This window comes from Nomia melanderi, chromosome 5 (genome assembly GCF_051020985.1).
Source record: "Nomia melanderi isolate GNS246 chromosome 5, iyNomMela1, whole genome shotgun sequence".
NCBI lineage: Eukaryota > Metazoa > Arthropoda > Insecta > Hymenoptera > Halictidae > Nomia > Nomia melanderi.
Genome location: NC_135003.1, coordinates 7,139,277 through 7,157,974, shown reverse-complemented (window position 1 = coordinate 7,157,974; position 18,698 = coordinate 7,139,277). Strand labels below are relative to the sequence as shown.

Below are 18,698 nucleotides of genomic sequence, written 5' to 3'. Positions count from 1 at the left end.
TTCGAACCATTTTGAAATAACATTACGGGGTCATTATTCATTTGTCGAGCTCGAACGAATTCGCAATCGAAGCGTACGAGATAAACGCATCGGACATCTATTTTGTATATTTACTACAAATAGGACACATGAAATAAGAATCATACACTAAACAAATGAAAGAATAATTTACTTGGCACCTGTTCATAAAGAAAAAGTATTTTGTAATGTACTAAGAATTTGTGTCCCAATTTTAAAGATAAATCAGAAACGTAATTCGTCATCGGAATGTCATTTATTATTATTAATATTATGTACATACATTACACGAAGAATTAATAAGTATTAAAAATTAAAGTAAATTAATTAGCGGAACAAATAAACGTATAAATGCCACATACGCAGTTAATCAGTATCCGCAGATACTGCTGCAATGTTCTGTTTGTTATTTGTTATGCGACCAGTGAATTGGTCCTGTTTGGACCTGTTTAAACATTTATAGAAATTGATATGATGCTATGCATAAAGGATACAACATCAAACATAAATATATTGGTCAAAGGAATATATTTATTTAAATTGAATTCATTGAAAACACAGATATATATTTTATTTAATCAATTAAGTGAATTCGACATAGATATTTTTGGCGTTGCAATTTTTATGCACAGCACTATACTGGAAGTTCAACCTCGAAAGTAAACTAAGAATAGCCTCTGTATCCTGAAGGATAGCTATAACTTCCATAACCGCTCCCGTGATAGGTATAAGGCTCATAGTTACTCCTCGTGCCGTACACGGATCCATAATTCGATCCTCCATACCCTGATCCATACCCATAAGCATCATAGCCACCGTAGCGTCCATAACCACCGCGTCCGTATCCATTATATCCGTCATCGTAGCCTAAACCGTAACTTCCGGTGTTGTATGGACTGTATCCACCGTAACCTAATCCACTTCCGTAACCGCCATATCCGCTCCCATACCCGTAACCACCATAATTGGGATTGTATCCAGCATTTCCGTAATAACCGTACCTATACAGGAACAATCATGTCATAAAACTGATCTGATTTCAATGGGTTTCAGTTTATCCAATTAACGAATCTATACAAATTTACAGTAGCTAATTTCTCAATTCTCTGTACGCTATTTGTATTACAAAAATGTTTATGCAAATATTATGTATTATAATGGCATAAACTATTCTATCCCACTACAATGCAGAATAGTAAAGTTTCGTTGATTAGAACCCCTGAAAGCATCGTTATCATTGCAAGAATGGAATATGATTACACATCGATACTTTCATGAGAAACAAACACTTATGGTAATGTATATAATATTTCTACTTTCTTTCCACTGCGAGAATTTCCTAGATAAATGAAAACAAATTCCTCTTTACCGGTGTTTATATAATAACTAATGAAAACAGGAATTTGCATTAAGTTCCGCAGTCGACTCATTATTTCGAATCATCAAACACTCAAGGCTTCCAGCAATCCCGCGGCCTCTATGCCTCTCATGTTCATACGTGAAAGCTGTCATGCCAATTTAAGTCGGACGACAATTCCGTGACAAGTTTATGATAAGTGTATTATTCCATTTTGAATTGCGTTTGAACCTTACCCAACGTGACCGTTACCGACAATTCCGCTCGGACTATAGGCTGGATAGCCTCTGTACCCTGTATTCAAGTGTCCTAGATTATATCCTGCGCCGCGGTACCCTGCACCGGGACCGTAAATCGAGCCGTAGTAACTTCCGTAGGGCACGCTCCCACCATATCCGGGCTGACCATAATCCTTACTAATATGGAACGCTGGAACCAAGAAAGCTTTTAAGAAAATCAAAATCGTTAGGGGATCTGATAGTACCTTAGCCGCCTGGCAATTATTTCTCCTTAACCCTTCGTAAAACAGAATTACATACTGATCAAAATGACAGTTTGAATTCATTTTTTGTTTCGATATAATAACGAGAACTTTGTAGCATAACCAAAGTGTGTTTTCGCATTGAAATCATATTGCAAATTCGAGTTATAATAGAAAATTTAGATATTTGCAAATTTGGGATCTAAAGGGTTAAATTTAAGGACGTATGGAAATATTGTATCCAGGAATGATAATATAGTTATAGTTATTATCCGTTTGTAACTTATTGGTATTATCCACTAGTAACACCTTATCTCATTCAAATTTTCATATATTTTCATACATGATTAATGTGTAATAATATCTACAATTCAATAGTGATTATATAATAATTCATAAAAGAGACTTCTTCGATGTAAGAAAACTTCTATTCAAGTCGAGTATCTCACACTTTACGGCGCGCAAAAAAGAATGGACAATACGTTAAACCTTGGCAAATTCCAAGGAACGTCAGAACGGTTTTCACACAAATACGTCCTCGCCTCGTGCCCTAACGGCGGAAATGACGCGATGTTAAACGATGCGTTTATGCATTCGAGATCAATAAATGTTAGCCGTTATCAGTGACGTTTCCGACTAAATGATTGGAAACATTGACAATATCTCAACACTTTAATCAATACCGGACACGAGCTCAAGGTTTAATTTTCACAATTAACGATATACATTACCTACTCTCCGCGCCAATCAAATTGTAATAAGAAATACTTAAGAATGATTGAAGTATTATATTTTATAATCGGAAGAATATTTTTCTCTTATTACAATGTCATTGGGATGGAGAGTACGTAATGCATATCGTTAATTATGAAAATTAGACATATTGATTTTATATAATAAGAATATTCAATATTCTTTATCTCAATGAAATTGTAACAAGAAAAAAATATTCCTTCGGTAAAAATATTACAACACTTTAATCATTAAAAAAAGTGTTAAACTTGAGTTGTATATATGAAACAAGATCGAATGGAAAATTAATTTTAATTTCTTTTTACATTCGTATACAAAAGTGCACATCTACATAAACATCCATCGTTTAAAGAAACATCGGTTAATTAACCGCTTTCCACGTTTCAATTCGGCGGGTGTAAAAGCCACACGGTGCGCGCATAACCGCGTGATTATTTAAGCTCGTGAACTCACTGTCCGTGCAGAATTGCGGCTATCCTCAGGACAGACAATCAATCGTTATCCAACGATTCTTGTATTAAATAAGTGTGTCACTACCGTTCCCACGATCGAACGTCTCAAACAGTTGCCAACAGTGAAAAAGTGACATTCGTTATAATAACATGCTAATGCGGCGAGACCGGCGAAGGTCCTTCAACATCCGCCGGCATATTTTCTTAGTGTTGCTCCGCGATCACTGATTCCCATTAAATCATTCATGTAACTAACCGCGTAACGAGAAAACAGAATTTCCTTGGAGTGATTCATCTGCTACGATTTTCGCAGACGGCGTTTTCATTCTGAGCACATGCTAAGTACAGAATAGCGATGAATATTAATATTGTTTAATATCCTCCTTTATTAGATGCAATACGTGGATTTCCATCGTTGGTAAGTCGAACAGTTAAATGAAGCTTTTCATTGAGAAATAGTTGCAGCAAATCTAGCTGTTTCATTTGAAACATGAATCTTTTATTTTTCAACATAAATGACTATAGCACTTCTTTTTCTTAGTGCTATGTGAAGAATTTGGTCATAATAAAATTTATTTATAGGAATAAGTGATTCCAAATTAATTAGTTCTGATTAATGATCATAAAACATAAATTATGGTAATAATAGTAAAATAACCATCAACTGTACTCTTATTAGTAACTTACCATTCTTCAAAATATCCTGAATTTTAATATTTATATTCTAAGCTTTATCGATCTGTTAAATGTTCCATTAAATAACTCTGATTATTTTATTGCTTGTTAATTTAATGATAAATATTAATGCAGGGGTTTTCGTTTAACGTTTAAACGATGTTTCGTTGAAAATGAACAAATGTCTGTATGCTTTTAAATAAAATTATATTAAGCATCTGATGAAGAATAACTAAATGTTCTTTATACTCGAAACAGGTAACTGATCGATCGAAACAGTTCGTGTGAGTTTTGAAACCAGGAAAATAGAGAAAATGGAAAATAGAGCCATACATCAGAAAAGAAGGGGCGCCGCGAACGCTGGGAAACTCGAGAGAATGATGAAGCGGTGAATCTGGCCGTTGGATGTGCGCGACAATTAACCAGGACTGAGTGGCATCTTGACAGTACTCGAAAAGATAAATGTATGCGAAGTGGCAACGCGGGAAAGCAAAAGCTGTCGGAAACAGGAATTTTAATGTAAAAGAGTTGCGCTGGCATGTCCAAATCTTTCATTTTCAGTAAAGTCGAACATTAGTGGTAAGGAAGCTTTTGCAGATTAAAATATGCTGCAATATATTATACACAATATATAATTGGAATTGGATCACTTACTTCGATCACTCGCGGATGCTGTTAAATCTTTGGTGGAATCATCGTACGACGGACTGTTCACCGGCGCTAATTTGGTAATTAGCTTTGGCTCCGACGTTTTGATGGCACCACTGCTGAGTGCTATCACGCAGGCAAAGCAGAGCACCTGCAACTGAATGACAGAAGAACGAATTTTCTTATAAACAGTTCGACATAAGCTCTATAAATTATTTTGTATCATGAATTAATTGTGTTCTCGTTATCTGTTTATATTTTGTTAAACGGAATACTATTCGATATGAAATAAAATTTTGTGAAAATCTACTTATGTCGAAGTTGCTAAAAATTTTGGTAATGCGTGGAGTAGGAAGAAACGGTATTATCAAACGCAAAGACTACGTGTTCCCTTTTGTATCCTATGATACATTTTGAGTGTTTCCCACTTTCACTTCCTTTGATCCTAAATATTGGTAGAGAACGGCAGTGTATTCTTAAGAACGGAAACAGGATTATTTAGGCTATGTACACTGCACTTTACGTAACAAGGAAGATAAGGGAAGACACTAGATAAAAAACTTCGTGGCATCGGAAATTCATTAAAAAATTCTGATCAACGCTGGAAAGGTGCCATAGAGAAAAAAATATAAAAGTGAGCGCAACAGACATTGTTCGAAGTATTCCTTACGGTTATGTTTAATAAAATTCACAGAACTGTATGACGCTGTATTAAAATTTTCATATTCACAGGCACGTTCCCTGCGCCGAATTTATAAACTTTCATTACATCCCGTATTTACGAAAACGAGAGTTACCGTAAATATTCGTAATCTAATAGTAATTCTAAAAAAAATGAGTCTCGAAAATTAAGCGACTTATCTGTGTACATAATAATTTGTAATGTTAATGATACAATTTTTTTTCTTCGAGGAATAATATCTTTACTAGCTTAAGAATAAATTTTCAACGTCAGTCTTTACGACGAAAAATACATACTTTTCGTTTAAATTTTCTAAACAGAAAAATAATATGTTTTTTATATGCTGTGATTAATATAGAAGAATACCAAGTACTGTCTCTGTAATTAAACAAAGCCGTTAATTACCGATAGGGGTAAAACAATCTGTCCTGCTTGTCTGGAACTAAGAAACTGAGTGCGAAAAACAGCTTTTATTTCACACCCGTAAAAATAAAACTTTCGTGTTAACGAGGATTTCATTCAGTTTACCCGCTAATTGCTTATGTTTCATTCTGTTTTTTTCTACGTTTCACGTGACGCAAACGAAATGCACCAGCAATCCTGTACAGGAATCACATATGGTCCATTCTGCGCAATTTGTTCGTATTTTTCATAGAAAGAATAATTTCCAATCGCTGCGTCTAAATGAACCAATTACCACACATGCATTTTAGATGCAAATCCTATTGCTTCCCGGAAATATCGGTTCTTCCACTGGGTCACTCGCGACAATTGCGTATTATTTATCGATGAATTTGTCATACGCGCACCATTCAGAAAATGAGCAAAAATTGTTTATCAGAACTAAATGAAAACTTGTACAAAAGGAAAATCCCGCTGGTGTACCTTTTCTCGCGTGAAATTCAATCAACATGCAGCATGGGCATATTAAAATGTACCATGAAACATTAAAATAACACGATTTTTTGAATTCGTTTACTGAAAACTGTGACGATCGAGTTTTACAAACCACAGTCAATATATTTTGTATCCACTGCCCCTCAATTTACGTCTAACTTATATTACAGCTTGATTAAAGGTACCCTTTGTTTCACATGTGCGTGTACTTTCAAATTACACGGAAGGGTAACAAATTCTAGGTGCAGTAAAATGACATCCACATTACAGTAGGTACCAATTCTCCAACGAAATATCGGGGAAACGTCGTACCACAAAACATCAAAGAAAAATGTCATTACCGTGCATGCACAACAAACGTACAATTTCATGCTAAACAGCTCTTATAACTCCACTCACAAGGGGCATCGTCAAAACCGCGGATTAAAATCGCTCGGTTTAAAAGTAATTCCATTAAACATTATCAAAAAGCGAAAGAACGTTACGGAGAAACGAGAGAAATGAGCGTAAAATAAAATGAAAAGAACCATTTAGATTCTTACGAGCACCCTCTGTTCAGGGGTAGAAGCCAAGCCCCGTAAAGAATAAGTGAAAGAACAAGGACGCAAAACGTTGTGCGTAGTCCACTTACCGGTAAGAGTGGTTGCATTTTTCTCAGCTGGGACGGACAAGAATTTTCACGAAAACGCCTTCACCCGGTTTCCGATGATCTGCTTGCAGAACACGGCACGAAACCTCCTATATACACGTTTCGCGTAACCCCTCCTAGCCTTCCTGGACAGGCTCCGAGTTTGTTTAAACTCGAGCCTTGCTCAGAAGACGACGTTGACAAGGCCGCTCGCAGAGAATCAGCCGGCGATTCGCTTGACACGCCTATAAGCATTGGCGGCGTGGTGTCTATGGGAAAATGTGTTTCCCTATTATCCAACGGTGCAGCTCTGGATAAAACGTTATTGCAAATAGTGAGTAGACTATTGTATATTGAATTCTGCGTGTACCTTCGAAAATAAATATTCTGTGTTTCATTCGTTGTACGATATATAACAAACGGATATATTAAATATTAAATATGAAATATTACAAATGAAATCCCTTTGAAATAGGAGAAATGCAACTTGTATGAAATATGAAAAATCGAATCCCTGTGAAATATAAATTTATGCAATAAGCTTCTGACATAATATTTTATTAGTAACATTTTGTTCGGAGAATGCTGAGAGTATTTTCGGAGCTGTTGAAGGAATAGAATGTTGTAATCGAAATATTTTTGTTATTGAGATGTCGCTTCGTGTTTGGGATATTATTTTATTTGAGACGCACGGCGTAACATATTTTGAAGAGTTTTTAAGTTTTTCAAATAATATTTTTTTGAAACTTTCTGTATCCCCGCCGATGCGTCGAACGTTCACGTTCATGATTATTCTTCGATTTCAGCTAACATCATCGCGCAGGGACATGACATTAACTTCAAGTAGTTCAAGATCAGTGAAATCGAGCTGATGAGCTTCGGAAAGGGAATGTTCTGTGCGGAACGCCCGACAATTTGTTAATGATAACATTTCGCTCTTTAATTCCTGGTCGTGGCTGTCACGATTGTTTGACTGACATGCGTGACAACAGAGAAAAATACTGCGAATCGTTTTGATGATTCAGCGTGAGAATTATCATTTCTAATCATTAGTAACCCGAAAATTTTGTATCTTTTTTTTTAATTTCTGAGGAATTAAAGAATTGGTTTCTGATATTTCTTTAATTTAACATTTAAAGCTGAAGAAAGTGCATTAATCTTTAAGGACTGTCTTCATCTAATTCAGACCAGAAAGTAACGAAAAAGAAAATGTTCATACTTTTATTCAGAAGTATAATTTCAGTAAGATAAAAAGGAACTACATTAAACTTCGATAAACTGTATTAAAAACTTCATACTCAAGAAAATCGACTTTGTAAATTTATTTTGTACATATTCGAACAAAATATAATAAAATTTTATACCTTAATAAAATACAATAAAATTTTGTACCTTAATAATGAGATAAATTTAATCACAGTTTATTTAATAACTGTCAGTGACAATACTGAAATTTTGAATCACAATCGTTATTTCGACGATTAATGAAATTACGCAAGTGGAAGCAATTCCCATTATGAAGAACAACTCAATTTTCCACATTAGCGATGTACAAAAAAAATGAGAGAACGCTCTCCGGGCATAAGGACACATCAACCACGCCTTCTTCATCACATTGTATGTTCTGGTTTATTCCCAGGTTAAATTACGTGTTACGCCATCGAAGTCCTTCTACTACAGATATTTGCCAATGAGTCACTAATACTTCGTTGTTGCTAGTTTGCAGGAATCTCCGCTGATAAAATATTTCAAACACTAATTTACAAATGCATAAAATCCGCAGACCTTCATTCATCACATATTTCTCAATATTTTAATGAATTCTCTTAAACAACTGGATTATAGGAAGTCTCAGTAAGCCTGTTACGCGAAACCAGATTTGAAAACAAGAAGCTCAGGTTTTATATTACGTGAAAATTCTAAAAAAAATATTGCATTATTCCACTCTAATTTCTCCTTTATTTTCTTTGTCCTTATTTTCCTTTCTGGCCACTTCTTCCACCCTTTCATTTCCTCCTCCTTTCTTTTTCGTTTACTTTCGATTCTCAATTCTTCCTTCTCTTTTATTTTCCTTTCTCTCATCTGCGACAATTCACTCGATACCCAGACATTACAAGTACTCCTTCTCGAAATATGTTCTTCTGTTATTTTCCAATTAAAAGCGACAGAGTTAACGTGCCAGAAACTAGTTAGAACAATTCCCTAAATGGATCGTTCACGACAATAAAAAATCGGTTAATCGGTTAACCGATAACGATAACGACCACGAGCATTTCCGCTTGTCCAGCACATTCGTTACAAAGTCCACAAAAAAAAAAAGAAGGCGGCATTACGACACGAAACATAACGTTTCGGGCACACCCTCGTGCCACAACACACACGCCGCGAACGGTGTGGCCATTGGCACGGCTATGAGAGCCCCGAGTACGGTGCAACGTACACGTTTAATCCGTAGACAGTCGCAGAGACAAGTGATATAATGTACATGAATATTCATGGACACTAACGTGTAGACTACGAGCTCGTTTGCCTCATTGTTTGTCGAGACAATGGGAAAACCACCCTCGACGAGCGTCACTACTTTCTTTCTTGTGTCGGACAAATGATTAAGCTTGAACCTATTTTGATCTGGAACATTTCTATTGCCCGGAAATTTCGGCTGAATGGTTCTGAAGATTTTGTAGGAACTTTTCTCATTACTGCTGTAGTTGATGAGATCCTGGAATACAGATAGAATGCTTTATCTGTCTCTTTGTATACAATTTTTTTTTGTTCGTTATTCTTTTTTTCCGTCAAATAAATGTTGAAAGCGGATTATATCCGGATCAATTGAATTCGCAACGGAATGCATTAAACTTGGCGCGCTCTAGATTCAGTATGAACGGTCAAACGAGAGGCAATTACCAAAACTTTTCTCTGTGAACGTGGATTTTACAGTAAATATTGAAGGATCAATTTTATTTCGGTGTGTAATGTACACTCGTTCTTTGAATACGCAATGTTCACTCGCTGTTTCGGTAGACAATGTTTCACATCGCATTCCTCGCTTCATTTACACATTCGCGTACTTCCATCTCAATCGCACAACTTACAGAACATTCTTTCATTACCATGAATTAACTTCATGTATATTTGGAGTATTCTAAATTCATTAAAGTGAATAGCGTTAATATGTAAAATTTTTAGATAATATATTCTAGAATATTCATCTATTTCACACACCTTCATTCGTATATCCATTCCCTCACTCAGTTCCCATTCGCTCTACAATATTCTTTTTATGTAAGAAATGAGATCGGGAGAAGATGTTTTTTCCTTTTCAAGTAAATATTTAGTGGATAAATCGGTTCTTGCGCATAACGTAAAGGCACGAGCGTCTTTTGTTTATCGGATTCGAGCGCTGAAAGTTTCTAATTCAATTCCGAAGTTACTTAAACGTCTTGTGAATGGATTTATCAGATTCGAGAAAACTTCAGTTGAAAATCCAGCGAAGGGCGGAATATCAAATCTCGAGATTTACGAAAGAGAGCAGCGTGAAGTAAGTGTACGCGAAATTTTTAATTTCACTTCATTTGCGAGAACGAGGTATAAAAGAATTCAGTCTGGAGACTTGTGAGCGAAATTTGGAACGTTTGTGGCGTATTAATGTGTACGAAATTATACCGAGACGTTGTTTATTGGTTGATATCTATCAGTTGTCGAAAATGTAATTATAATCAACATGAACGGAAAGTGTTGCTTCTCGATTACAACACTCCATTGGTTTATCGATTTTCTGTCAGAGCCATGTTTATTGAAACCCGATATCTCCTTTCGTTTCAAGGGAAATAGTAAGTTAGTAACAATACCATCTTCTTTACTAACTCAATTGAATACGATACACGAAAAATTGTCATAATTATATACTTTATATATTATCAAAAATATATTATATATTTCTTATACATTACCAAGACTTTATTTTCATAGTTCCGTTATTTCAACGAAAATACTAATAAGAATAATTAACCAATTTAAATCAGATTACTACTTTAGAAAAATTCATTCTCAGATGTTAACTAATAGTCAACTTCTTACAATAGATGCATGTTTTCTTCTTCGTGGATGCAACGAATTAATTTATCACGAAATTTCGAGAACAATACAAATTAGAAACAGGTCCAGCGATTTCTCGGTTTCTAAGGGGAAAACGTGTTAATTCAATCGTGTGAATTCTGCTCGCACACAAGGACAACGCTTTTGACAAACGTCGCTTAATAATTTAACCGTAACTCCTGGGAATATTCAACGCATCTTACAATTAGGAGTATCCACTGAAGTTCCACGAACGACGAACAGTTGTCTTAATAAACTTCGAAGTTACAAAGCAGTACGAATCTAAGACACCTTAATCATACTTGACTTTAGAAGTTCCTGCTTCATGGTCGTTCATAGTCAGTCCCGCTATCGTTGCTTACTTAACAACAACAGTTTCATTGTTACTCGACTTACGCTCTGATGATTTACATTGTACAGAAAAGAATATATTTATAAAACATTTTTATATAATCTTTCAAATAAAATGAAACATTCACTGACGTTTTATCCTCCATTCGACACCAGCTTTCGTAAATTACTGCGTAAAAATTTATGTTTTCATAAAACTTCACCAACTACTCTGGACGAAGGATCTTCCCATAAAACATCTTTATGGTAATAAGGTTACGAGAGATTTATTCTAAAAAGGAACATTAAGAAGATGGATTTTGCGTAGAAATGTTTTCTATAATGTAACATTAAACAACATTGAAAAATGAATTTCAGATTGTAATTAAGTTAATGATACGTATTTTCAAGATTTTCTCTTTCCGAGACAGTGATTAAGTGTAGCAAACTTTTCTTTATGAAAAAGATCATTTGAACCCAATAAAAGATTGTCGTCATATTTTGAATACAAACAATAAAAACCTATTCAAAAAGGAAAACGGATATAATTTTAATTTGTAGAATTTCTATATCATGCAGAATAACAAAGCACATTAAACGGAATACTCGCGTATGCAGAATGGCTGTCGCTTTTAACGGACATGACTGTTAACAAATAATAAACGTCAAAATATCCATGCAATAAGGAAATATCTTAATAGTTCAGCTGTCATTGGGTATTTTTTATTTTTCTCAGATAATTGTCTGTATAAGTTCTCATTAGTAGTACCCTTCGTTCGAATAATAATTACACATTATTCACAGCAGATTATTCTATCTATATATTTGAAAAATTTACTCGAGATTGTAGACAACTAATTACTGTTTATATTATAACTATTAAACATCCAATTTCAAAAGTTTGATGTTTATCAATCAGCTGAATATCTAACCAAGGAGCTTCGTAATGTTACTTTTTGAAGTATTCTATTACATTACTCATATACCGTTCTTTATCCTAGAAGATCTCCGGTGGACTGAGAGTGCTTCGAGTTAAGTCACCATTGAATAAGAAGAATATATCGTGACACAATTTCAATTTCAATTTTTACTTCAAAAGAAAACGTGAAAACAATTCTAATAAATATTGCTTTATATCGCTTTCGTCTATTGGATTTATAAATATAATAATCTACAATATTTACACTTATCACAATATTCTAAAACCGTACAATCAATATTTTTCTGTATGATATTTTAATTATTGGAATAAAAAGAAAGTTTGTAATTTGCACTGTTTGCTTTAAATTAAAATAAACTGCTCCTTATCATCTGCAACCGGACTTGCAGTTTCGTAAGTCGGTTTGCAAATAATGTTCCTGACAGTGGCCAAATGATAAATGGAATTTTGGTTAATCTCTTGCCGTACAATGACGACTAAGACACGTGACGAAGTTTTCTAAATTAATCGAATAAAACTTAATGTTGTACATTGCATATGGTTCACAGTAAATAAACTATTTTGCTACTGCCAATCTATTATCTTCAAAGTGAATTTGCATTTACGGTGGAACGGATAATTTCCTTGCGTTTCTTCTAAAATATTGGTAGTTAAAAATTACATCAGCTTAGCAGTAAAGGAAAATAATACAGCAAGGGGCTAATAAGTTCGTCACTCACTACAAAACTAAACCAATTTCGTAAGATAATGTATGTATTGGAGACAAGAAAGAAATTGTCTCTTGAAGAAGGAACTTAGTGCGAGAAACTTTGTAAATGTATACCCTTATTAAGATTCAAGACGGTTTATCACTTACACTAAAGTGGAAACTTCATCGTTATTAAATGAAAGAGTGTGCAGCTTGCTGTCAGAGTATAATAATGAACTGTAAATTTCCAAAAGTGTCTATACAAATTGTCAAAAAATTCATTTCCATAAAATAATCTTGAAAAATCTACATTTACATAAAGATCTCCGGGTTATCACTGTTCGAGCGACTGTGGAATTTTTTAAACAGTTTCGTATCTTCGCCATCACAGATCGACCATACAACAAGATCAAATGCAAGTGTTACAGATTTGTTAGAATTCGAGTAATAAAAATTTCGATCACGTTTCTCACTGGCTCTTGTGTAAATACATAATTCTTTTAACGACCGTTCTGTAGTAACACACACAAGTTCCTCAATTCAGCAGTTGGGCATTTCAACTGACCTCTATCCAATACTGTCGAACCGCATTGATTCTTCTATGAATACGCTGATCGAAGAAAAGATCTAAGAGGCTCTTCTATTTTTTCAAAATGATTTTTCATTCATTGTAAGAATATCTTCGAAAAGTTTTCTACGATTAGCGACATTTTATCTTGTTAAAAAAGGAATTATGCAAGAAATTTGTTTGTGATTTACATGTTTTGATCCCTTTCCACGTTATTTCAGGAATTATCTGAATAATCCGCGTGTACATTTCGGTAATTCATTTTCCCAGGTGCTTCAGAAAGGCGTTCAAAGCACTTACTATGTCGCCGAATGTATAATTCAGCACAGAGTGCCATCATATACGATCTAAATTAATTCTCGAACTACAATATACATATTTAAAAAGCTACATTTAATGCTACATTTAAAAGATCCTTCTAAACACTAGATGACAATGACATCTTCAACCAGTTTCAAGACGTTCAATAATAATGGTATTTGAAAATACCGTCGGGAGGTTAAATACGTAAAAGGGTTGCATTAAAATACCTTCAACGCATTAACGCTACAAATATTAAATGTGTTAAAATACATTTGCGATTCTTGCCATTGCCATTACTGAAATCATAAAACCGTATTAATAGGAGATTGTTAAATAAATACGTTGATATTCACAAATATTCAATAAAGAGGCTCCTGCAACCTTTACACGACATTAAAGACGAGTTACTTTTAATATTCCACATTCAATGTTAAAATACTTTCATTGAACTGTTACGATGAGCCAAGTGTCCTTAAATTGTCCTATCAGTTTAATCAATTTAAAACACCACCACCAGCATTTACTTCGAGATGATCGCGACAAATACTTCCATTCACTAACAGTCATGCTGAAACTCTAAAACATCAAAGGATATTTCAACAGCATCATCGGAATGTTCAATTCCCTGCGATTTCCTCAAATTCCGGAATTCGTAAAATTCGTTCGCGACGGGTGGCGAACACAATGCGACGGCAGCAACGTCGACTACGAAAATAAAGAGGAAAAAAAGATAGAACGGGAGAATGTATACAGAACTGTAATACACGAATAACTCAGCTCGTTCATTATTCACACGTAAATTTCCGCAAACGAGAGGCGCGTATAGAAAAGGTAAGCCGCGCGGCTCGGCATGGCGCTGAAGACAGAGGGGTGGGAGTTCTCGGTGGTGTAGCGGTGGCGCGAATCCGCAACGAGCCGGTAGGGTCACGAAGAGCGCAGGTTCCACGATGATCTCCTTCCATGAGGAAAAGCCCGCCGAAGTCTGGCTCGCCCCACCGCAGAGATCCTGAAAACCGACGACATTTCGTCGTGAGTTCTCGGAAAGCGCGGGTCTGGGCTGACTGAGCATCGATCGTGCCATCGGATCCATCGATCGCATCTAATCCAGCGCGTCACGGAAACCGACGAACTCGCTTGTACTCGCTAAACAGAAAAATCGATTTGCATCGTTGGATAGGTTCGAATTGAATGATATATTCCGATAGAGCTTCCATAAGAAGACAACAACTATCTACTCGAATAGTGGAAGCATGAAGATCTAACCGAGAGTGATTAAGACAGTTCATCCCCTATCGGTGAGGAACGATGAGTAGGACTGATTCGATCTAGATTGCAAATTTATAGGGAAAGTTAACGAAAAGAGACGTAAAGAAGTTTGAATATTGAACCGGAAGCGAATATGTTCTCCATTGAGCTAGGTGTCGGGTAATCTGCCGCAGTCCTTTGATCCAGTTACCCGTTGCCCCGTCAACGTCTATGCGTCGAGTGCAACTGACCCAGCCAGCGTTTGTTGACAACCCGTCGAGCAGCGGCGACGGCCAGCTACTAGTTGCGTGTGGAATGTGTGTGTGTGTCAAGAATTAATGAACGCCGGCACGTGCTCTTAACGAGATCCAGTGGACTTGGTTCTAGCTAGAGGACATCGGTACACTGAATTTTTGAAAGTTTTGGAACTGCTGGACCCTATTACCTTGATTGGCAGATTGCTTTGGTTCCTTTATTATACTTTAAAGCACTACGAATCCCGTGAAATTGAGAGTTTATCTTAATCCAACGTGTCGCATCGACTTATTCAGATCCTCGGATCGTTCGCGAGTTTCGCACACAACGTTGTTACGCAGATCATGAAAACATCGCTGACTGAACCGTCTTTTATGATTGATTTTTACGACGTGGTCGATGCGTTTACGGCCACTGGCTGTGCTCTGTCTGGAACGGTTTAACGATTCCCTGGAATTCACATGATTTAGAAGATCGCTTGAACAAGTGCGTCAAGAAAGTATCGCGGGATGTGTTGAAAATGATAATGAGAGCCAGGTTGATTGCTAGAATCTCGGAAAAGCAATTTGATTGAAATTCTTTTGTGCGACCAAACAACGTACAGATCGCATTGATCGGGAACAGAGGAACGATAGATTGTGGCTGCTCGCGCGAAAACATCTGGCATTCAGGGAATCCGTGATTGATCTTTAAGTGGATACTGAAGCGGTCGGTGAGTTCAGTTATTGGATTTTGTTCGTTGCGAAGATCGGAGGGGACGTTCTTGGTGGAGCAATTTTTTCTTCACAGTTAAATGATTTGAAAACGATGGTGCATTCATTGCTATGTAATTGTCCTGTTTCTTTATTTTTTAGTTTATAGATGCCACTTCCTTTTAGCGTATTTTCAATTATAAATTGTCATTAATCTGTTGGTCAGATTATTTTGGAATACGAGTATTTATATTGATACGCGTGAACGGAAATAATAATAACATGAAATGACTTACCCCTCGACAAATGTAATTGATACTACAATAAATGCATATTACAATGACGCATACTATTATAATTAAATTTCAAAGTAGAGACTATTATCTAAGTTTATAATGATTATTATTCAATTGTCGTAGGCAATGGAAGTTATTTATGATTGGATCCAACAGAAAAATGCTGTCTAAAGAAACGTGTTATTCGGTTATTGTCGAAAAAGTGTTATTCTCAGTAGAAAGAGAAATTTTAAGAATTTTTTGTTATTAATAACATTGGTTGAATAAGCCCACAATTATTTTGGTCTTGTTTTATAAACTTACTCCTGGCAATTTCGACATTTTCGGCACATCGTTGTTTTTTTAAATATACATGGGACCATAATACCAGAGTTCAGGGACGTTTATACACTTTAATATAATGTTTACAGTATTCTTTTGTAGCGTTCACTATTTTAATCGTTAAACGGTAATATACCAAATTTTAATGGTAGTTTTTATTAGATTTTATTCATTTGATTTAATATTTATATTTGGAAAATTATATGAATGTAATTAAAAAATATAATTATGAAATTTCTTATAAAATATAAATTAACATTGAAACAATGTCATCTAAAGCTATTAGTTGAGTAGAAGCTCGTAAGATAGTTTCTTAATTGTTTTAAGCCAGAGCCTTGCAGGAAACACGGGTATTATATGAAGAAAAGAATTGAACAGATTACTATTCGAGACTGCCCAGGTGGCGCAGCTAGTAACATTTTTATGATTCGCGCATCCTTTCGATGGACTATTTCGGGATCGACGATACTGCTTGCAGAATTTAGAATAAAAATATCGCTACGATTACACATAATATAACTTCCACCATCGATAAACTTTATTTTGCAACGTTTAATTTATCGTTATAAATTTTAAACATGAAAATTGCATCAAGTAAACCAACGACGGAATATAACGAAAACACAACAAATATCCATTATTCAATATATATAAATATTAATTCCATTTTCGTGAAAGAATTATTTATCTTTGACCCACGTACAAGTGTGAAGTAAAAATAATCTGTAAAGGTTCTATTTCTTTTACGTCGAGAAATAAGCATATAAAATGACTGAAAATGAAACCTCACGAAAGTTTAATTAACTTATGCAAAATCGTTAACTACGGCTATCATGATATCATCATATTATAACGCTTACTACATGAAATAACGGAGAAGAAAAGATAATAAAACCTTAATTTAATTTTTAACGTCGTACTTTATTTATGTGTAACATTTTTCAATAGAGACTTATCACGATTAAAATAAAATTAACCTTTCTCAAATATAGCAATAATACAGACAACAATAATAGACAATAATAAATGTTCATAGTTACCAATGGCCGAGGCCTTAAGAAAAGGAACTACGAATATCCAAATCACATTTACGATGCAAAGTATACAGTAATCCAATTCGCAACGGGGGCCCTTGTTTATGCACCCGCTCGACAATACAGTACTAAACAGAATTGAAATTACGATATTCAAATAGAGCACTGTCATGATGAAATTCTGATAGAGTTAGTACGAAATCGTTGAAGAAGTTTGTACACGATCCATAGCACTTGCGAACTACATCGGAAAGTAATTGTGTTTACTGAGAGAGTGCCACTTGAAATACCGACCCGTAAACTTTTATTAATGAAATGTGATGATGCAGCAGTTGAAACGTAACCAGCCGAAATGAAATGTCGATTCCAACGTGGCTCGTTGATTAATTATTTTGAAAAATGGGAATGAATGGAAGTTATAATTAATCAGCAGATATTTATACAAAAACGTATGTAAAATTAGACAGAAAAATATGTCAAAGAATATTTTTCCTTGACAAAGGACAGCATGAAATCTATACCCAGTTTCATTCAAATTTGTAATTTATTGGAGTTTGCACAATGAAAATTTCCACAGCCCATCGTAATAAAGAGATATGTATATAGCTGGAAGTATTGATAATGAGTCTTGGGAACGTTCTATCAGCTCAAAAGTTGCTGCAATGTATTGGAAATATACTACTTATGTAAAGTATTTATAGAAAAAGATCTTATTGTCGATTTTATTCTTAAAATGCAAAGAAAAACCTCAGTTCAGTTTCTCGTTCTTTCATTCTTTTTATTTGCATAAAAAGTCGATTTCAAAGTTCAATTCTTCTATTGTTGTAAAAATTCTTCCGCGTGCAAGTATCTAAGTAATCTCAACGTCAAGTGATGTATCTTTCCTTGATTGATCAGTTTCTGCTTTATATTAACTTTCTTGAGTATGTTTACTTCACTTGTCACGCTTATGTAGTATTATTATGTCTTTATGGCTGCTGCACATATGCAGCAAGAAATTTAATGGTGCAAATGAACTACCTTTGATTATGCAAAACGTGATTTATGTATCGTCGTAATACCGGTGCAAGGTTGAATCATTTTTCCGTTTAATTATTCCATTTACTACCAATACATCTTTCTATTTTTGACTTAAAATATTCATCGTGAACGTAAATCAAAATAATTATATGAAACGAAGGATTAAGCTGCATTTGTTTCTTATTACGCTCATAAAATACACTAACAAAATTTGACAGGAAACAATCTTTTTTAAAGTCGACGCACGTAGTCAAAGAGATTCGTCACATTTTCGAAAATGGAACATACGAGAACCTAAATATCCAGGCATTCCGAGGAAA

The 18,698-nt window shown here is 35.0% G+C and overlaps 2 protein-coding genes across 4 annotated transcripts in view; one reads left to right on the top strand and one right to left on the bottom strand.

Moving 5' to 3' along the window:
• Positions 1–255: 255 nt before the first annotated feature.
• Positions 256–18,698, bottom strand: part of LOC116430911 (uncharacterized) — a 22,784-nt gene continuing 4,341 nt past the window's right edge. Inside the window, exons 2-5 of one of the 2 annotated variants that reach the window (XM_031985614.2) lie at positions 6,595–6,901; positions 4,391–4,541; positions 1,612–1,819; positions 256–1,019 (exon numbers count right to left, since the gene is read on the bottom strand). In XM_031985614.2, coding sequence (XP_031841474.1) covers positions 683–1,019; positions 1,612–1,819; positions 4,391–4,541; positions 6,595–6,612 — 714 coding nt within the window. In that variant the 5' untranslated portion in view covers positions 6,613–6,901 and the 3' untranslated portion in view covers positions 256–682. The remainder of the gene's footprint in view (positions 1,020–1,611; positions 1,820–4,390; positions 4,542–6,594; positions 6,902–18,698) is intronic. The other variant, XM_031985615.2, reaches the window with a different exon arrangement.
• The window catches only part of LOC116430910 (tachykinin-like peptides receptor 99D), a 20,687-nt gene continuing 16,427 nt past the window's right edge, over positions 14,439–18,698 (top strand). For both annotated transcript variants that reach the window (XM_031985609.2, XM_031985612.2), the window contains exon 1: positions 14,439–15,727. The gene's annotated coding sequence lies outside the window, so the exon portion shown is untranslated. The remainder of the gene's footprint in view (positions 15,728–18,698) is intronic.